The 21,541-nt window shown below is 43.7% G+C and overlaps 1 protein-coding gene across 2 annotated transcripts in view; it reads right to left on the bottom strand.

Moving 5' to 3' along the window:
• Positions 1–21,541, bottom strand: part of FBXO38 (F-box protein 38) — a 124,297-nt gene that overhangs the window by 17,704 nt on the left and 85,052 nt on the right. Inside the window, exons 15-18 of one of the 2 annotated variants that reach the window (XM_082253254.1) lie at positions 9,819–10,460; positions 9,337–9,434; positions 6,972–7,074; positions 5,749–5,915 (exon numbers count right to left, since the gene is read on the bottom strand). In XM_082253254.1, the coding sequence (XP_082109380.1) occupies positions 5,749–5,915; positions 6,972–7,074; positions 9,337–9,434; positions 9,819–10,460 (1,010 nt within the window). The remainder of the gene's footprint in view (positions 1–5,748; positions 5,916–6,971; positions 7,075–9,336; positions 9,435–9,818; positions 10,461–21,541) is intronic. The other variant, XM_082253255.1, reaches the window with a different exon arrangement.

Here is a 21,541-nt window from a genome sequence, read left to right as displayed (position 1 = left end):
TGAATGACACAGGATCTGTGAATGGAGGGAACTGAGCTATCATCCAACTGTCCCCCATTCAAAGCTCATATGCCATTCAGAGAAACTGTAGTAAAGGGTGGGCAAAGTCAAACTCTCTCGATAAAAGCTGACAGTCCACTAATTGTAATAAGTTTCCGCACCGGAAAATGGCAGAAGTGGCAAAATAATGAGGGTAGGACAAATAGAACACAGCAAGATTTATACTGAAAGCAGAAGAATCTAGAGAAGATACACATTATATTGACTAAGTTATGTCTTTTGTGCTGGTTCTTGTTTAGTTGTAGGTAACCTATGCTTTAGGTCATTAATCCTCCATTTTACTGGAAAAAGATGAATTTTGACATACTTTTAAATCCTATATCGTGGAGTACAGTACAGTACAGGTTATCGATTCATAAACCATGGGACATCTACAAGAAATAATCAAGGAGTGGGCAAAATTACAGGTAAACCACTACAATATGCCCACAAGAAAAAACAGGCCAACACACCAAATAAGCTTTAAACAGTAAAAGCACCTCGCTACTGGAGCAACCGACAGTGGAGACAACAGCCTAGCACACAAAGGCTTGGGAGAAACCAAACAAAAATTCAGGCGGTGGCTATGATCAAAGGAGTATAGACACTTGGTGCTGTATAGACCCCAGAACCTGACCACAATCAGGCAATGAAGGACACAGGACAGAAACCCCATAAAGCAACAAAATAACTACCCAGCCGAGTGGAAGCAGAGGGAGGAACCCGAAGGAAAGCGTCCTGTAAGGAATTTAAGAGAAAAAGGGGGTATGGAGGGGGGGGGGGCGGAGGGAGACATGGCACATAGCTATAGATGTCATGCCTGACCCTTAAAGTATAACTAAAGGCAAAATGTTTTTCTTTTTTTAAGTTTTGGATAGTGTAGATACTGTAGATTTGAACACCTGTCAGTTTTTATTGCTGTCTATGCCCCCATTAGGAAGATTCAGCCTCTCTATTTGTCTTGATTACCATTATCATTGAAACTGAAAGTAAAAAAATATCCCAAATTTTGGGTTGTCTTAAAAAAAAAAAAAAAAAAAGTAATAGCGGGGAAATTTTAATAGGGACACTAGTTCTGGTGACCTGGAGGTCCCCAAGTAATTCTCTTCATTTGCAGGGGTTGTGTGTCACTTAGGCTCCATGTACACGGGACGTTGTTAAAAGTCCCTTTGAATGCTGGAATTTTTAGGACGTTTGAAACGTCCGTTCGGTCGCGTTTGTACCCGCGTTTAGCAGCGTTTGCGTTTAGAAGCGTTCCTAGAGGTCAAAAAATTATTCCCCTTTAAAATGGAAAAACGCGAACGCTAAACGCGGGTCATCGCGTTCAGACGCGTTCGGACGCGCTTGAAACGCCGGGAAACACACGTTCGAACGCAAATAATTGCGTTCTAAAAAAAGTCCCTGAACGCAACTGCCTGCAAATGACTGTAAACGACCTGGTGTACATGGACAGATAAGAAAATGTAGATGGGTTCAGGGGCTTCTGAAAAAAACGCCCAACCGCTCCTAAACGGCCATTTCCAGCGTCCCGTGTACATGGACCCTTACTGTTTGACTACGGGACAGGAAGTAAAGCAAAATCTCCATAATGGAATACAGCTGAAGGAAAAAAAAATAAATCTGACAGGGGTTATAAAAAAGTTTTGCCCATAGCTCTATTTTAACCCCCAAGGGAAACAAACAAAATGCCATGTTGTCTTAACAGGAAATGGCAGAGAAATAATAGAAGCTCCTAACCAAAAGGAATCTTAAGGGAAACAAGCAGAGAATCAGTCTCCAGGCTACCATGTGGAAGAAGATGGAAGAACCCAAGGAAAAAGCACCGCTGCTGGTGGAAACAGAAGTATAAGGATCCGATTTTACAAGGATCACACAAAAAAAGGGAACCCCTTTAAATCAAAGGCAGGGCTTGGTTTGGCAACCAAGTCCTCCAAAATTCCTAGCGGGTCACAAGAAAATGTCATTTTCAGCAAAGTGTTACACAGGAGGTGCTCTCAGGAGATAGGGAGAGGATGTACAGAATAAAAATGAGTAGAAAAACTCCAGATGAGGTTCCATATCAGACTACGAAGTGAACTTGTCCTAGAGACTACAGAGCAAGGAAACAACCTGCATAAAAGAGGATGTAAGAGGGGCATCCAAAGCATGTAATGTGCTAATAGAGGAAATATTTGGGTAGTAGGGATATCAGGACACGACTGGCTGGGCTAAGGATGAAAGCTGAGCTATCAAGTGCCAAAGCTTCTACAGGGAGTGCAGAATTATTAGGCAAATGAGTATTTTTGAGGATTAATTTTATTATTGAACAACAACCATGTTCTCAATGAACCCAAAAAAACTAATTAATATCAAAGCTGACTATTTTTGGAAGTAGTTTTTAGTTTTAGCTATTTTAGGGGGATATCTGTGTGTGCAGGTGACTATTCCTGTGCATATTAGGCAACTTAACAAAAATCAAATATACAGTATACCCATTTCAATTATTTATTTTTACCAGTGAAACCAATATAACATCTCAACATTCACAAATATACATTTCTGACATTCAAAAACAAAACAAAAACAAATCAGTGACCAATATAGCCACCTTTCTTTGCAAGGACACTCAAAAGCCTGCCATACATGGATTCTGTCAGTGTTTTGATCTGTTCACCATCAACATTGCGTGCAGCAGCAACCACAGCCTCCCAGATACTGTTCAGAGAGGTGTACTGTTTTCCCTCCTTGTAAATCTCCCATTTGATGATGGACCACAGGTTCTCAATGGGGTTCAGATCAGGTGAACAAGGAGGCCATGTCATTAGCTTTTCTTCTTTTATACCCTTTCTTGCCAGCCACGCTGTGGAGTACTTGGACACGTGTGATGGAGCATTGTCCTGCATGAAAATCATGTTTTTCTTGAAGGATGCAGACTTCTTCCTGTACCACTGCTTGAAGAAGGTGTCTTCCAGAAACTGGCAGTAGGACTGGGAGTTGAGCTTGACTCCATCCTCAACCCGAAAAGGCCCCACAAGCTCATCTTTGATGATACCAGCCCAAACCAGTACTCCACCTCCACCTTGCTGGCGTCTGAGTCGGACTGGAGCTCTCTGCCCTTTACCAATCCAGCCACGGGCCCATCCATCTGGCCCATCAAGACTCACTCTCATTTCATCAGTCCATAAAACCTTTGAAAAATCAGTCTTGAGATATTTCTTGGCCCAGTCTTGACGTTTCAGCTTGTGTGTCTTGTTCAGTGGTGGTTGTCTTTCAGCCTTTCTTACCTTGGCCATGTCTCTGAGTATTGCACACCTTGTGTTTTTGGGCACTCCAGTGATGTTGCAGCTCTAAAATATGGCCAAACTGGTGGCAAGTGGCATCTGCACGCTTGACTTTTCTCAGTTCATGGGCTGTTATTTTGTGCCTTGGTTTTTCCACAAGCTTCTTGCGACCCTGTTGACTATTTTGAATGAAATGCTTGATTGTTCGATGATCACGCTTCGGAAGCTTTGCAATTTTAAGAGTGCTGCATCCCTCTGCAAGATATCTCACTATTTTTGACTTTTCTGAGCCTGTCAAGTCCTTCTTTTGACCCATTTTGCCCAAGGAAAGGAAGTTGCCTAATAATTATGCACACCTGATATAGGGTGTTGATGTCATTAGACCACACCCCTTCTCATTACAGAGATGCACATCACCTAATATGCTTAATTGGTAGTAGGCTTTCGAGCCTATACAGCTTGGAGTAAGACAATATGCATAAGGAGGATGATGTGGTCAAAATACTCATTTGCCTAATAATTCTGCACTCCCTGTATAGAGAGTAAAGGTACCCAAAGTAACTCTGGAAACAGGGGGGGGGAACCTTTCCAATACAAAACCAGCAATACAAAACCAGCAATTAAGTCACCTGATCAAGACCTAGGGAAGAAAGGGCAGGGTAGTCGCTGTAGACCGAAAAGTGTAAGTTGGTGATCCGCAACCATGGAAAGGGTCAGGAAGGGCCATGGCAAAATTGAGTAGCAGTCACTTAAAGTTGTGGAACTAACTTCCTTGGGTGCAGTTTTGCCAGTGCCCAACCTGAAGGTAACAGTAAAAACCCCAGGGTTTATGAATCTATTCCTGTGTCCTGCACTGTACGATAAAGATAAGAATTTACAGAACTCAAGCTGAAATTTACAAACAAGAACGAAGAGATGTTACTTTGTCAGACAGCTTAGTTAACATTTCAATCAAACTAGAGCATTTGGTGTGTCTGCTGTATGGGCTCAGTCTAGCTATCCCATTATTTATATTATACACACATACTGTAAAAAAATAGGCATACAAAAGTATAATAATAAAAAAAAAAAAAAAACTTTAAATAAAAACTGACACAAAACTATCATGCTTTATGTACACACAGATTAAGTTGACCGCCGGTCGCAGGAAAACACAAAAATGTGGCAAAAATCATGCAGTGATTTTGCGGCCAGCGGTCAAAATGTTCCTAACAGGAACGTGGATATTCTGCGTTCAGCAAAGAGAGGTATATAATATATATATATATATATATATATATATATATATATATATATATATATATATATATATATAATCAATGAATAAATGAATGAAATAGGTGATAAAATGCATAATATATAAATACAAAATTAAGAAAAGTCCATTAATTCATCCAGTGCAAGAGTTCCACCACAATTGTGACAAAGTGCTCAAACAGGTCCTCTTATTTATAAATGCTTGGCCGCTGGTCAACTTCCTGATGACGCGTTGTTGCAAAATGCATTGAGGTTGATCCAGAGGCCACTACTTCCGGGTTCGTCAAATCCACTCTTTGCTGGAACACACCTTGAACGCACACCGGAATTGAGCGGCGTTCAGCTATCTTCTCCACGGCTGTTTATGTGTGCCGCTATCAGCACTTCTATGACCCCGTTCACACTGGGGCGACCTGTCAGTCGACCTGGTCGCCTGCCATAGAGTAGCTGTGGACCCGTTCTAATAGGAGCGACACAAGTCGCTCCGACTTAGAAAAAGGGTCCGGAGCTTCTTTGGGGCGACCTGCATTGACTTCAATGATGTGAAGTCCGTGCCGGCCGCTCCTAGGTCGCGGTGCGAGCTGCGCACCGCGACCTATGAGGTCTCCCCAGCAAGTAGCGTTGCCCCAGTGTAAACAGGGTCTAAATCTGAGTTGTTTACCTCGGTTTTTGTTTTAATAAATACCAAACGATATTGCGCAATTATCTGTTTTTATATATCCATTTGGAAAACAGCCTAACCATATGATCGGTGGACAAGCTTATGATCTTTTGTGAGCCCAGGGGGCCATCTATCACAATATATCCTTTAACCAAGGAGGTTATTAATAGAACGAGCTGGGTCCTGGAGGCCCTCTGTTTTCTGGCGAGTTACCCTTATACCAACGGGTGAAGGATAACACAAGCACTTGGAAGTGCAGCCACTGTAGCTCTGAGGGGGACATGGAAGGACAATAAAAAAAAACAGCATTTTTGCTTGTACATGATTTGATGATAGAAATCAGCAGTACTGTACAGTGGATTTGCCTTTAGTAAATCTATCCCATAGGCTTTTATAGAATTTTGCGGCTTTGGAAAAAAAAAAAAAAAAAAAACACCAAAAGCTCCTAAACACAAGTTTATAAGCTCTAGTGTACATCAGACCTTACAGTAGTTAAGAAATTAGCATTTGGGAAGAACTGCAGTTACTTACTTGCTGCATTGGACGCAAGTAGATTATGCGATTCCTCTCAGGAGGCATTCTAAGAATCTGGTCCAATACCTGTTCCATATTTAGCTTCTTACATTGTGCATAGTCAAAGCGATTCACAATGGGAGCATTTTCAACCTTCAAGTGCTTTAAAACACGGCATCTTGTGGCTTTAAAAAAAAAAAAAAAAAAAAGATTTATACAGTGTAGAAGTTTTTATTTGCTCTCTATTTATTAGTCCTCATTGACACCAGTGCGATGCAACGCTTTTTTTTTCGTGTGATAAAATGCAGGACAGCCAAGAAAAGTACAGCAGTGCAAATGCATTTTGCAACATTTTATACCAGGTTTCTGAAAACACAGGCAGAAACAAGTGATTTTTCCTGCGTTTTCCGAATGCCTAGGTGTGAAGGCAGCCTTAGGGCCCATCAATAAGTCAACAATATATACAGCTGACCAGTCAGGTTTCCCCAGTGAGATTACATGCAAAAAGCTAATATTTGAGTGAAGTGTATTATGTCAAGTGCCATACAAATAGAAGCTCAAATTTTAACCTATTTACCAGAACCCACCATTTAATGTGTATGTAAACCCCAACAATGCACTCTTATTTGGTCCTTTTCAGTCTGTTAAGCATACAACCGAGTTATGTCTGTTTAATAAGTTTTAAAATTACTGTTGATCCTTTCAGAACTCTTGTGAGCCGATAACACCCCCCCCCCCCCCCCCCCACGCTCCGTGTCTGTGGCTACTGTTATCAATTAAATTGATCAAGAACTACAGAACCACACCCTTTGATGGGATGGGATGGACAATAGGAGAAGGACAACGTTCCCTAGTAATAACTCTTTTCTGATACAGACAGGACAGTGTTGTCATCCTAGGGCAGGAAGTCTGTCGCTGCTGGCTCTTCAGGCAAAAATAAAGAAGAACTTCCTCTTCCAATCATCTAGGCTGCGCCCCTTCAGCCCAAAAGCTCCATTTCAAACAGGAGCGGGGGAGTAGGCCATAAAGTAGAACTTCCCCTTTTGGGCAGAGCTCCGCTTTAATTCTACTCTTATCAAGGAAACTACATCACTGTATCGGATTTTTTATTTTCTCCATGGAAATAATATGAAACTACTCAACAGTACCATGTTATTTACTGGGCTATAAAAAAAATATATATCACAGAAGAGATACTATTGTATATATGTATTATACCTATTTACATATCTTTTACTCACCGTGAATGAACATCATTTTTGGGCAATCCTTAAGAACCAAATCAGTAATGCCACAATTGGTTAGTGTAATACCCACAAGATTCTTGGATTTAAGGTTCAAAACCTGGGTGAGGGATAAAAGGCAAAGGAGTCAAGAGTGAACTCACGCACCGTTTTTCCAAATGGGTGTACATTACTGCATTCAAATTATGCACAAAAGTATGTAGATAACTGATAAAAAAAAAACCAAGGGGCATGCTTGACCTGCATAAACTACTAAAGGTTTCAAATCTTGAACATGCTATTTGCAACCTAAGTAAACTGCTTAAAAAAAACAAAACACAAATGTTGCTGGTATAATGTGCAGGTAATCTGAAGCAAGAAAAACCTTTAGCAGTTTGTATGCCCAATTGCTGTGCCATTGTGATCCAGGCTCTGGAGCTATGTTTTTACGATAGAGCTTGCCTGCTCTTTCCACCTCTTATGCATGCCTATTGGTCAATGAGAAAGTCCCTAAGAATTATGGGTACAACAGAAGTGTAGGGGTGGAGAGCAGACATGCAGCAACACTACACACAATAGTTTCAGCTTTACCTATTCCAAACACCCTTGCTTTTGGGTGTAGAGGCTGCTGCAGTTACTTGCAAGCATGTTTAGGTGCCTGAACACTATACTTGCTGTTGGCTTTTTGGGTTAGGTACTTAAACGTATTAAAACCATTGGATCAGCACCATAGCCATACAATCAGCTCCAATTCAGAAGGAAATGTCAGCAATTTTCAAAACTTTGATTTCAATTATAGTGTACCTAACAAAGAATATATTATACCAATTAAAGTGGAAGTAAACTTTCCCACACAACTTTATCATATTGTAATCCTCAAAAAACACCACTCATAATTGCTGCTCAGAACTGTCTTCTTACTTGTTTTTTGTAATCTGTCCCTTTTTCATAAATGACATCACCGGCAGATGCGCTTCCTATTTGGTTGATTCATGGCATGCTCTGTGTGCGGTCTGCCCATTGACTGAAAGAAGTGAATATGATTTCCTCTCTGCGGCACAGACATTTAAGCTCAAGATACGGCAGTGTTTTCTAGCTTTCTGGTACTCCCCATGTGACGTCACATGGGGAGTAAACCTTGGCAATTGTACTGACTTCTAGAGCAGTGATCAGCTGCAGCAGGACTGACAGGCACAGATGCCCAGAACAGCTAAGCACGACTATGTAATTTAGCAACAGATCGGCTATGCCGTGAAGAAGGAGCGCGGCTGCCCTCCCCCAGGCAGCAAGCACGCTCGGAAACACGTCACATGCAGATGACATCATCCAGGTTCGACTAGCCACCAAGCCTCGCTGTCAAGCAAACACACCGAGCCTACTTCCTGGTTCTAACCTTGCCGTACAAGCCGGTCACGACGAAAGGATTTTCGGCTCCAGCAGGACGGATGTCCATGACCGGATGATGTACACTTCTCCACACTGGAACCTTGTTTTATGGGCATGAATATATGCTTACTAACGTGAGTGCATAATTTTATTCATTAAACCTGTTGCATAAAGTCCACACTTTTGGTTTCTGGATGGCTGCCCTACATGGTGGACTTTCTCCCGCTGTGCCATTAATGACTTTTAACATTATGGACTTTTGGTTTGATATGTGATCAAGCGCCTGTTAACATTGTGTCATTAGTACAGTGACAGTGTATATTATTAGCACTGATTATTAGTGTCACTGGAGATGCCAGTCTCCATTTCCGCAAAGTGTCAGAATGCCTGCCGCACTATCACAGTCCCACTAGGAGTCGCTGATCGCTGCCATTACTAGTATTTATATATATATATATATATATATATATATATATATATATATATATATATATATATATATATATATATATATATATATATATAGCTAGATAGATAATACACACACACCACAGTTTGTAGACACTATTTCATGCAAACCAATTATTATACATTTACGGGAATTTATTTACCAAAGACATGTAGCAAAATATATTTTGGCACAAAATGAAGGCATTTGATATGTTTTTAAATTGTTAAATATGTTTTGTTTTATAGGAGAATGTGAAAATTGTTTATTATTTAGATCATTTTATTTATATCCCCTGTGGTGATCAAATACCAACAAAAGAAAGCTCTATTTGTGTGAAAAAGAATGATATACATTTTTTTGGGCACACAGTGTTGCATGACTGCACAGCTGCCAGTTAAATTAGTGCAGTGCTGAATAGCAAAAAATGGCTTAGTCATGAAGGGGGTAAAACCTTCCAGAGCTGAGGCAATTTAACAAATAGTTATTAATGCAGAACACGCAACACATGTATATAACAATACAGAAAGGCTTCACCACACTCTATACCTGTACATGGTCATCCTCAATGACTGGATCACTAGTGCTGGTAGACTTATCTGCAGTGCGTTTCCTCTTCACAGCTTTCCTGTTATTTGGTGTCGCTTCTTAAAGACAAACATGAAACAAAAAATATTTGTTCTCAAAAAGGTAAGAAACTAAACAATTAGTCCCCGTTCACACTGGGGAGACCCTGTGAGGCGACCTGGTCGCCTCACAGGTCGCCGTAGGTCGCCTTCCATAGGGAAGCTGCGGACCCGTTCTAATAGGAGCGACACAAGTCGCTCCGACTTAGAAAAAGGGTCCGGAGCTTCTTTGGGGCGACCGTCATAGACTTCAATGTTATGAAGTCCGTGCCGGCCGCTCCGAGGTCGCGGGGCGAGCAGCACCCCGGGAAGTAGCGTCGCTGCTATGTGAACGAGGCCTTACAACAATAAGTTGAGCCAAAAGGATAAAAATGTAAAAACAGACAAGCAGTAAAAGGCACTCACCACCATCAGACACCAGTGACACCTGAGAAAGCCTTGATCTTGCCCTTGTGAGAGGCCTCTGGGGATTTCGTTCATGCTGTTCTGCCCGGCATAAGGCAGAGGAAGGAGTTGAATCTGTTTCTGTATTAGTCCTTTGTGCTGCACTTTGTGGAGTCCTGAGAGTGTACTCTGGTCCATTTCCTGGAAAAGACCGACTAGTGGAGGGCTGAGACCCTTCGCCACTATTTCCTCTTTGCATTGTCAGCTCCAGGTTGATATTTCTGGAACAACGGGGGCACCGTGCGCTAGATGCTTGCTCTGGAGCAGAACTGGGTTCTCCGGTCCTATTGCATGTACAAAAATCAGATTCTTCAGAAAGGTCAGAACTTTCATTTAAAGAATGATCGCTGTCCAAATGTTGCGGAGCAGATTCACAAGCATTTATAACTCCACCTGCTGTGCCCACCTCACCACAACCATCTTTGCCTTTGTTCCTCTCAGATGGATCGCTGGCGGCCTTCATATCTGCCTTGATCTGTTCACTAGTTACCTGACACCCTTTTTCACAGCTACTCTCTTCACTTGGCGTGGCCTGCTCTGGAGGACTCTTGGCTGTAACGCTGCACTTCTTACGCAAGGGTGCTTTGCCTTTCCCGCTTACAGCTGCAAATAATGTAGGTACATAGTGAAAAGCACAGTAAAGCTTCTTCAAATGTTATTAACACTAGCTGTCATAGCCACACTATAGAGGTGCTTTCAAGTTTGAGTATAGCCAAAACTTTTAATTTATGGATTGAATAGGGAAGGGCTATATACCTGCCAGTTAATATTTTGCTGCCTGTGAGTCATTGGGGACATTTTCCTTCACTTTCTGTCCCACATATGCAAACAGAAGTTAGAGGAATTCTACCTAAGTGAGGGGAATTTCCCTCTTAGCGTTGTCAAGGAAACATTTTGTTTTCCATTCCTGTAGCAATGGTTACCAGTACTGATCGACCGATTATCGAGGGTCGATATGCACTTTCCCCAATATATCGGAAAGTGGCCGATATTTCGGAAAGTGCTTGTACCGGAGTGATGCCTGCAGCTAGAGGCATCACCCCAGTAACGGCGTCCATAGCAGATGGTCGGCTGTCTTGTGATGACAACCAATGCGGCTGAGAAGCCGTCCGGCTGTCATTACAAGGAGCGGGAGGGGACGCCCCCACCCCCCTTCCGTGGCTCGCCCGGGGCTTAAGTCCCCCTGGGAGACCCGGGCAATCAGCCTGCACGACACCTGAAGACCCAATCAAAGCAGCATTCGGCTTGGATCGGGTCCCCATGTAAAAACCCAGAAGTGATGTCATGACATCACTTCCAAGTACTCGGCGCCAGATTAAAAAAAATGACAGCATTCAAAACAGCCAAACTTGGTGTTTTGAATGCTTTTAAGTGCAGAGGAGGGGTTTGGGGTCTTTTAGATCCCCCAGATCCCTCCACTAGAGTACCTGTCAAGTGATATAAACAGAAAAAAAAAAAAAAAAAAATGGATTTTTGTAAAATCCTTTTCTCTTAGCTCATTGACAGACGTAGTCCTCGGTGATTCAGCACCTTCGGGTTATGCTGCCCTCCACAGGAGTAGGACTAGACCGGAAATAAAATGTTCTGGCCACACCCTAGGGGCAGTCCCCGAGGGTATATCCTCTCTCTCTCTGCCACAGCAAATCAGTTATGTCACAAAGCAGTGTTTAGAGAATTTAACCCAACCCAACTCCAAAACAGAGGGGCGGGTACTACGTCTGTCAATGAGCTAAGAGAAAAGGATTTTACGGTAAGATTTTACAAAAATCCATTTTTCTCTATCGCTCATTGACAGACGTAATCCTCGGTGATTCAGCACCTTCGGGACGTCCCAAAGCAGTACCACAAATGAGGGGTGGGAAAAATGGAAATTAAATCCAATCTAGAAGGTCCAACCGGTGCCAACTAGAAGTTTTACAATGCTCATCCTCAATGATGAGACTCAACAAAAAATTTTTCAACAGAAAAAATCCTCGAGGTAGACCACCGGTCTCCTCAAATTGCGGCCTGCAAAACCTTGCGGCCAAATGAGGCATCCCCCGATGCCATCACATCAATTTTATAAAATTTTGTAAAGGTATGTACCGACGACCAGGTGGCCGCCTTACATACCTGGACCACTGACGCCTGATGGCGGAAGGCCCAGGAAGTACTGAGCGCTCGAGTGGAGTGCGCCCTAACAGGGAACGGAGGACTCCGACCCTTAATAGAATAAGCCTGTACCACCGTCTGTCTAATCCATTTGGCGATAGTCGCGGCAGATGCAGGCAACCCCTTTCTGGGGCCATCCGTGATCACAAAAAGTGAATCCGTCTCACGGAACGATTCCGTAGCCTTCAGGTATACCCCGATTGCCCGAACCACATCCAAGGAATGCAACGCATGTTCCCGATGATGATTGGGCTGAGGACACAAGGAAGGTAGTACAATATCTTCATTCAGATGAAAATCTGAAACCACCTTAGGAAGAAAGGATGGCTTAGGATGAAGTACTACCTTATCCCTATGAATCACTAAGTATGGGGACTGGCATGATAAAGCAGCCAGTTCTGACACCCTGCGTGCAGAAGTGATAGCCACCAAGAAGGCCACCTTCTGGGATAAAGTAAGCAAGGGAATCTCCCTGATGTTTTCAAAGGGAGGTTTCTGTAGAACCGACAAAACCAAATTAAGATCCCAGGGCGGTAAGGGCGCGCGGACTGGTGGAGCCAGATGCCGCACCCCCTGGATGAAATTCCGCACCAAGGACTTGGTAGCTAAAGGTTTCTGAAAGAAGATTGCTAATGCTGAAACTTGACCCTTGATGGTGCTCAAGGCTAGTTTCTGCTCAACCCGTTTTTGCAAAAAGGCCAATATTCGAGTCACCGAATAGGTACGTGGAGGAAATCCTAAAGATTCGCACCACGCGATATAAGTCTTCCATGTGTGATAATAGACTCTGCTGGAAGTCGCTTTCCTTGCTTTAATAAGGGTAGGAATGACTGAAGCTGACAACCCTCTGTCCTTCAGTACTTGGGTCTCAATGGCCAGGCCATTAAAACCAACGACTGTAAAGCACGATGGTAGATTGGTCCTTGAGACCGCAGATACTCCCTGAGACGAAGTTCCCACGGAACGTCCGCGACTAGCATGTCCAAGTCGGCCAGGCCGGCTTGACGAGGCCAGCCTAGAATTTCTAGGACCACTGGCGCTGACTGGATCTGAACCAGGCGTCCCTAGAGCTATCTGGCCCCGACCATCCGACAAAGTCTGGTCGTTTTCTGTTCCCACACATTTATCAGACACCTGATTGCTATCAGGAACGGTGATCTTTCCTGGTTGAACCTCAGGGACCGAAGTCACCTGGCTAGAGGCTTCTTGGTCTGTCTGGTCAACCGGATCCGATTCCTGTGGGGAATTGAGACTAATCTTTGGAAAAGGTAAAGGAAAAGATCTGTTCAGGGAACGGTGACTACCGCTCCCTGTAGTACTTAATGTTGGAAGGGAAGAATCGCACCGGTAGCAGTAGTCGATGCTCGATCTAATGTCCTGAATACCGGTGAAAACGTCCCCCCACCCTCAAACCGGGTGGGGGCGCACCTTCAGGCTGTGTAATCCTTTGCTTCGGGTTTGGCTGAGTCGGTCCTCTGTTTGTCCGACCAGCCCTTCTTGAACCCTCCTGGAGGAGTCTTGCCTTTCCCGCTTGTTCCAGCCGGGCGTGCAAACCCTTTATGGGCGGTAAAGAAAGGTCCTCGCTTGTTACGAGGTCCCTTAGCTTTAGCAGCCTGTGGCAAGAAAGTGCTCTTGCCCCCAGTGGCGTCCTTAATGATCTCATCTAGGGTGGCCCCAAATAGGCGATTCCCCTGAAAGGGGAGATTCGTCAAGGTCTTTTTGGAACCTAGGTCTGCTGACCAGCATTTTAACCACAGCACACGTCTGAGGATTACCGCTGACATAGATGCATGCCCTAATAGGGGGGTAGCATCCAAGGCTGCGTCACAGACAAACTGTAGCCCTTGTATAATCTGTTCCATCAAATCAGATGTTCCCTGGGGGATATCTTTCCTCTTTCCCCCTCAGGTCTTGGCGTACCAATCTCGCCCATTCCGTTAGTGTCTGGGAAACTAGACCAATAACAATTACTGGTCTAAATGCTGACCCTCTGAGGGAGAAGATAGTGTGGGACTCCGCTTCCACCTTTCGATCCACCGGATCCTTAAAGGACGAAGTGTCCTCCACTGGGATAACCGTGGCTTTATTCAGCCTGGAAATAGGTGGATCCACCACTGGTGGTACCGTCCATTTCTTAATGAAGGATTCCTCAAACGGATAGCGTCTAGCAATACGCTTGGAAATAGTAAAGGTACGCTTAGAATGCTCCCATTCTTCTTTAATTTTATTACCAAAACACTTGGGTACAGGAAAAACCTTCACCGTTTTGATGGGCTTGTTAGTACCAAAGGGAATCTCTGTTTCAGTTGCCTCTGCCGGTAAAACCTCAAGTCTTAAGGTTTCCCGCACCGGCACAACTAGTGCGTCCACCAATGCTTCTTCCCGAATTATGGTGGAAGAATGAACGTCCTCCTCACTGTCTGAGGGAACTTTACCTGAGATAACAGCCCTTGCAGAGGGACCTGCAGCTGCAGTGACCATCTCTGAATCTGAGTCAGAGGTGTCAGATGATATAGGGGTAGGCGGGGGTCGCTTTCTTGACCCCCGTCCCTGACAGGCCGTCTCCACCCGAGCCACCAAAGACTCCAAAGCTGATGTAAATGCGTCTATACTCTGTGCACCGGCGGGTCCCGTGGTCCCCTCGAGGGAAACAGGTGGGGGTGCTTGTGTGACAGGGTCCATGATAATTCCAGTTACTACCCGGAAAATTCAATCCAAAAATAAAAAACTTTTTTTTTTTTTTTTAGACCCCCAGCGCCACAAAGCCCCTCAGCGTTAGCTGCTTAGGGACCCCTATCGAGCGAGAGAGAGAGAGAGAGAGAGAGATAGACCCCCAGGCTCACCACAGAGTTTTCCACTGCACTTGTCTCAGCACTGTCTCGAACCGACAGGAAGTCTCTTGGCTGGCTGCCCGGGAAGAAAGGAGGCGGCTCCGCCCCTCCGTACGCCTTCCGGCGCCTCCCCTAGCTCCACGAGGTGTTTGGGTCACCTCAAACATGGCCGCCCCCATGCTGGAGACACGAGGCTACGCCAAAATGGCGGCCTCGTGCGATCTAGCAAACAATGGCGGCGGTTGTACCGAATAGCGGCGTGACTGCAGAGCATCACAACACCTTCTCTACATGGGGATTTAGCCTGGTCGGCGGTACCGGACCCTGGCGGACCGCATGGCCGTCGGAAGGCCTGCTATTGCTGGAGACCTGACTTGGAAAGCAGTCTACATGTCCGTGGCTTCTGACTGGTAGGATACTTATATTATCACAGTAAGATTCCAGTACTGCCACTGATTACAATCTTTTAACATATTTACAATTAGATTGTCAGCTCCCAAACCAAGCCTCCTGGCTTTTTGCACACAACAATCACACTCAAAGTAGGGGGATCTGTGCCATGTTATAGGATAGAGGGGAACTCATCCTTACCATACAGAGAGGGGCCCGCGTTCACCACAAGACCCGTCAGGGGAAAGGGGGAACATACTACTCACCATATCGGAACCAGGCGGGCGCCAACTCCTGACAGTACCCCTCTCCACCGGGGCGGGAGGGCTGTCGACCAATACGGACGCCGTGACTCATAGTCCTTGGCGTTTCAGCGAGACGTTTAACTCGCAGGGTGAGTCCCTCCAGTGGGACTATGTCGCGGCCGACCCAGCGCGGAGCTATGGCCTGCACGCGCTCGTAGGCTGAACTGGGGTGACCACCGGATCTCAACATCCAGCCCGTCGCCCAGTTCAGCTTTCTTGCTTGAAGATCTCACAGGAACACTGGAGAAAAAAAGCTGTCTAAAAATCTTTTTAAGAAAAAAATCCTGCCAGGACCGAAGATCCCAGCAAGGTATCTAGGTCCTTACTCCTAACTAGACAGAAAAAAACTGATTTGCTGTGGCAGAGAGAGAGAGGATATACCCTCGGGGACTGCCCCTAGGGTGTGGCCAGAGCATTTTATTTCCTGTCTAGTCCTACTCCTGTGGAGGGCAGCATAACCCGAAGGTGCTGAATCACCGAGGACTACGTCTGTCAATGAGCGATAGAGAAAAAACGTTTTAAATGTACGAAAATATCGGCCGATACCAATATGCAATGTTTTTTAAAATAATAAACATTTCATACCTGCTCTGTGCAATTGTTTACACAAAGCAGCCCAGCTCCTCCTCTTCTCAGATCCCACGCCAGCGCTCCCGGCCCTCTTCCTGCTGCCAAATGCCCCTAGAGCAGGCAGCTTGCCTCCCGAGCCACTGCCCTGTGTGTTCATTCACACACAAAAGCAGTGGCTCGGCCCCACCCCCTCTTTCTCTCCTCATTGGCTCCCTGGCTGGGATTGCAGTCTCAGCCAAGAGGCAGAATACCCAGAATGCCGAGGCTCGCGTGCAAAGCACTGGAGGATGATCAGGTGCAGGTAAGTATTGGGGGGGGGGGGGGGCAGCACAGAGAATATTTCTTACCCTAATGCATAGAATGCAAGAATGTAAAAATCCTAGAGCCTTTAAAACCACTTTAAAAGTCATTATCCTGGAACAAGTATGGAGATCAGTAGTGCTGGATTCACTGGTTACATGTTTGGTCTAAATCTATAGTACTCAAGCCAGGCAACAAATATGATTAGACATCGGCAATGGTTGCCTTTATAGTTTTCTCAGTAATAGTTGCCTTTATAGTTTTCCCACTAATGGGTTTCTTTAACTGTTTCATTGCAAGGATCCCTCCCTCCCCCCCCATTTTTTTCACATATGTTAAAATGCACATTTTAGGTTGGCTGATACTTAAATTCCTCAAAAGAAGAGGGTATGAGGCTGCAATTGCTGATGTACTCAATATGCAATTAGCCTGGCTGTCAACAAGATTGCTCCGACTTCAATGCCTTACAAGTTAGTGACTTGGGCAAATATTTAGCATGGAATCTGCACGCTTAGCTCAAATCAGAGACTTCGAAAATATTGAAGCCAGAGAGAGCAAGCAACTATTATTTACATAATGTTAGATATAGGGGCTTCGGAGTTTCTCTAGGTGCTGGTTTTCTTTAAAGAAAAAACAAGATGTGGGATGGATATAAAAAAAAAAAAAAAAAAAAGTGCAAGGTATCGATGCCGCTGCCAAAAGCTGGTGTGTGGTGTATAAAAATACATTTCTGTGCTCTGTCCCTTTAAATTAGGTGCTAAACAGAAATTTATGTTCCAATTGTGCCACCTATTTAGAGCCGGTTCACACTTCTGCGTGTGCCGGGTTCGCATGTCATGTCGGAGCGCACTGCTCCGACATGACATGCGATCAGCTGTGCGGTGCGAGTTTAGCCATACAGTTTGTATGGCTAAATTCGCACCGCACCCGCAGCAAAGACGCACAGGAGGCATTTTTGCTGCCGCATCAGGATCGGATCGCACAGCGGTTCACACTTGTGCGATCCGATCCTGTGCGAACTGCACGATCGCACTGCGATATGCGATCAAACTGGGGGTGTCGTTAAGATTACATTGACACCCCCAGCGGATCGCATATGGCAGTGTGAACTGCCGGGGGTGCGTGTGCGATGCGGGAACAGGCTGCGAATTCGCAGCCTTCCCGCATCGCAATAGTGTGAACCGAGCCTTAAAACCTGATGTGACTCTGAAATCAAATGCCGTTTGTATGTGCTATCCCCTTTTTTTTTTTTTTTTTAAAGTGCTAAGTGAAAATAAGAGGTTACTAAAAAAAAAAAAAAAAATATGAATCAACCTACCACATATATGCATAAACAAAATTCATCTTATTACATTTCAATAAAAGTGCCATCATTAAGCTTTCACATGCAACAGAAAAAATTATGAGTCCATAAATACAGTATCTCACATCCCTCACATTTTTGTAAATATTTTATTATATCTTTTCACGTGACAACACTGAAGAAATGACACTTTGCTACAATGTAAAGTAGTGAGTGTACAGCTTGTATAACAGTGCAAATTTGCTGTCCCCTCAAAATAACTCAACACACAGCCACATTAATGTCTAAACCGCTGGCAACAAAAGTGAGTACACCCCTAGGTAAAAATGTCCAAATTTGGCCCAAAGTGTCAATATTTTGTGTGGCCACCATTATTTTCCAGCACCACCTTAACCCTCTTGGGCATGGAGTTTACTAGAGCTTCACAGGTCGCCACTGGCGTCCTCTTCCACTCCTCCGTGACATCATTAAGACCTGTATTTCCTAAACTCTTCCTCTGATTCAGATGTACATACCCTCAATTTAAACCTGAGTGTGTGCGCACTTTCAGCCCATATCCATTATATAACTATAGCTTAAATAGGATTTTGGTAAATACCTAAAACAAACAAAAAAATTGTGCCTGTGTCCAAATATATATGGACCTAACTGTAACTTTGAAGAATATATGGTACCTTAAAACAAGTACTTTAAGCAATAATTATGCTATTGTTATTAGATAGAAAAGGTAGGGTGGTGGCGCTGCCTAATATTAAAAGTGCTAAATGTAAACCTAGAAGTGCGACTTGGTAGTATAGCAGTGGTAAGAACTCAGTGTACAAAGATGATAACCATATAAAGTGATATGTGCATACAAGTATAAATAATGTGGTACAATAAAAAAAAAAAAAAAAAAAAACCATAGAACATAAACATATGTGGTATAAAAATCTAGATAGATGCCAAATCTAAAAAAGTTATACGGATATTAGTATATCATGAATTCTATAAAATCTTGGTTGTACATATCAAAAAAGTGCATATAAGAAAAAGTGCTCTAGTGCATATGAAATCCCCAATTATACCATACACTGTGGTATGGAGGTAAAGTAAAGTGCTAACAAAATATATAACACAACAAATATGCACACAAAGTCCAATATAAGTGCTAAGTGTCTATATGCCACATGCAGTGACCAAATACAAGGCACAGAGTTCCAGAATAGATAATGGGTGACAACACTCTGATGATGGCTATGAGGAGCGACTCCGTGGTGGGCGGTGAGGTGTTGGGTGATCCTTCTGGTAAAAAAACTCACTCACCAGAAACACCAACCCCACGCAGGGGTATAGAGCGGGTGTGTATATGTATCCAGCGACCAGAGACTCCTGATGTCTTCACTTACTCCTGGATGGGGGCGTACTGGAAGTGGTTTGAGGGGTCCTATATGGAAGGGTCCCTTGGGATAGTGGTCGGGATCTACTAGGCTCCTATCAATGGGAAGTGGTCCGGGATGTCCACGGGGTATCACTCGTAGTTTTAAACCAGGGAATAATAAACAAGGCACATAGTGTGATACCGTAAGGGCAATTTTAATATAGCAAAGATAGAGAGGTACTCACATTACAGGAGAAACAAGCAGGCATGTAATCATATGTATGGAGCGCGGTTGCGATCCAAGCCTCAATCTCGATCGTGAGAAACCGGAAGTGACGCGACACGCTGTACGCGTTTCGTAATAGATACGTCCTCAGCACCGTCGGTTCACTTCCGATATCGTCCCTTATAAGTACATGCGGTAGCTAGGCAACGCTTAATCAATAGGTCGGCAGGTTAGGTAAGTAATCCGGAAGTGGGCTACACACCACGGGCTACTACAAAATGGAGGTGTTTGGTACTGTTAACATGGGATACAGGGGACAACATATTTAGCCGAACAGAAATATGTGCGGCACTTACAATGAATACTTAATGCTAGTTCCGGAAATATAAATCTGTGTATCAGACCCGGATTTGAATTGGGTATAGTGGACACATTTGACCCAGCGCATTTTTTTTTTTTTTTTTTTTTACCAGAAGGATCACCCAACACCTCACCGCCCACCACGGGGTCACTCCTCATAGCCATCATCAGAGTGTTGTCACCCATTATCTATTCTGGAACTCTGTGCCTTGTATTTGGTCACTGCATGTGGCATATAGACACTTAGCACTTATATTGGACTTTGTGTGCATATTTGTTGTGTTATATATTTTGTTAGCACTTTACTTTACCTCCATACCACAGTGTATGGTATAATTGGGGGATTTCATATGCACTAGAGCACTTTTTCTTATATGCACTTTTTTGTTATGTACAACCAAGATTTTATAGAATTCGAGATATACTAATATCTGTATAACTTTTAGATTTGGTATCTATCTAGATTTTTATACCACATTATTTAGACTCATATGCACATATCACTTTATATGATTATCATCTTTGTACACTGAGTTCTTACCACTGCTCTACTACCAAGTCGCACTTCTAGGTTTACATTTAGCACTTTTAATATTAGGCAGCGCCACCACCCTACCTTTTCTATACTATATACTTATAGTCCTCGGACTGTAATCTAGGGAGGCTGCAGCCTAGTTTTATATTACATTTATAGATTTTACACCATTTTTTCACATTTTTAATTCGCACATTCATCTGTTTATTTTTGAACATATACATATACTCCTTTTATCCAGATAGACCATTAGCGCGGAGTTTATATCCTTTATTGTTATTAGATGCCTAGATATACCGTATTTGTATAATAGTTGCTGCATTTGTACTTTTTGATGTGCTATTTTAATTGCAAACGTATTGGAGTGTAGTTTGGAATATTAACTTTGTTTTCTTAGGCCTCTTGCACACTGCAGCTTAAAAATGCTCAATACAGCTTTTTTTCTGAGCCAAAATACAGCCCATTCATAGTAATGTGCCTATGCACACAGGCAAATAAATGAGCACTGTATATTCTTCAGTAAGAACAAAATAGAAAAATCTGCGTATCAATATTATTTAGATAATTTGGGATTTGTAAGCTTTTAGACCTCTTCTATAGGGGTAGTCTGTCCACTACAATAGTGGATCCTGCATCTACACTTTATAGCTGGAATATCTAGGTTGTTTAAACAGTTTCATACAAAAGCACACATTTATGACCTTATTTTTTGCTCCATCTTTAAATAGGTCCAAATATAGTGTTCTGCCATGCATTGAGTGTGAAACTTGATTGAACTCAAGGGAGGAAAAAAAAAAATCCTCACTTGCAGTTTGTTTCTTACAACATTGCAAGGCTTACTGCCGGTTCACACTGTTCCGACTTGTCAGGCGACTTGGTCGCCTGACAAGTAGCGGCCCATGCTGTGCAATGAAAAAAGGTTCCTGCACCTTTTTTTTGCAAAGTCGGAGAGACTTGCATTGACTTCCATTATGTGAAGTCGTTGCAAGCCGTGCCAAAGTCGCGGTGCACGGGAGACGGCATTAGTCGCCCGAAGTCGGGTCGGATCAGTGTGAACCGACACTTAGAAGCTTGTTTAGGCATAAAAATGAACACGAAAAGCATTTTACTTACCCGAACCTTTGCTCCCACAGGTTTCTCCGTATTGTAAGACTGGTCCTTACAGCCTTCTCTCTTATGCCTTAGCAGTTGCAGGTCCTGCTTTTAACATGAGATTGCTAAGAACAGTCAGCCGCTAGAGCATAGGGGGAGCACTGGCAGCCAGGGAAGCAGAGGATCAGGCAACTACTTTTCTTGTCCACTAGACCTAAATGCACATTTAACCCTTGTAGTGCAGGGGCATTCCCACAGTAAGGG

This window comes from Pelophylax lessonae (assembly GCF_965119305.1).
Source record: "Pelophylax lessonae genome assembly, chromosome: 4".
NCBI classification, from domain to species: Eukaryota; Metazoa; Chordata; class Amphibia; order Anura; family Ranidae; genus Pelophylax; species Pelophylax lessonae.
The sequence above is the reverse complement of the archived record's forward strand: the minus strand, read 5'-3'. Positions and strand labels throughout refer to the sequence as shown.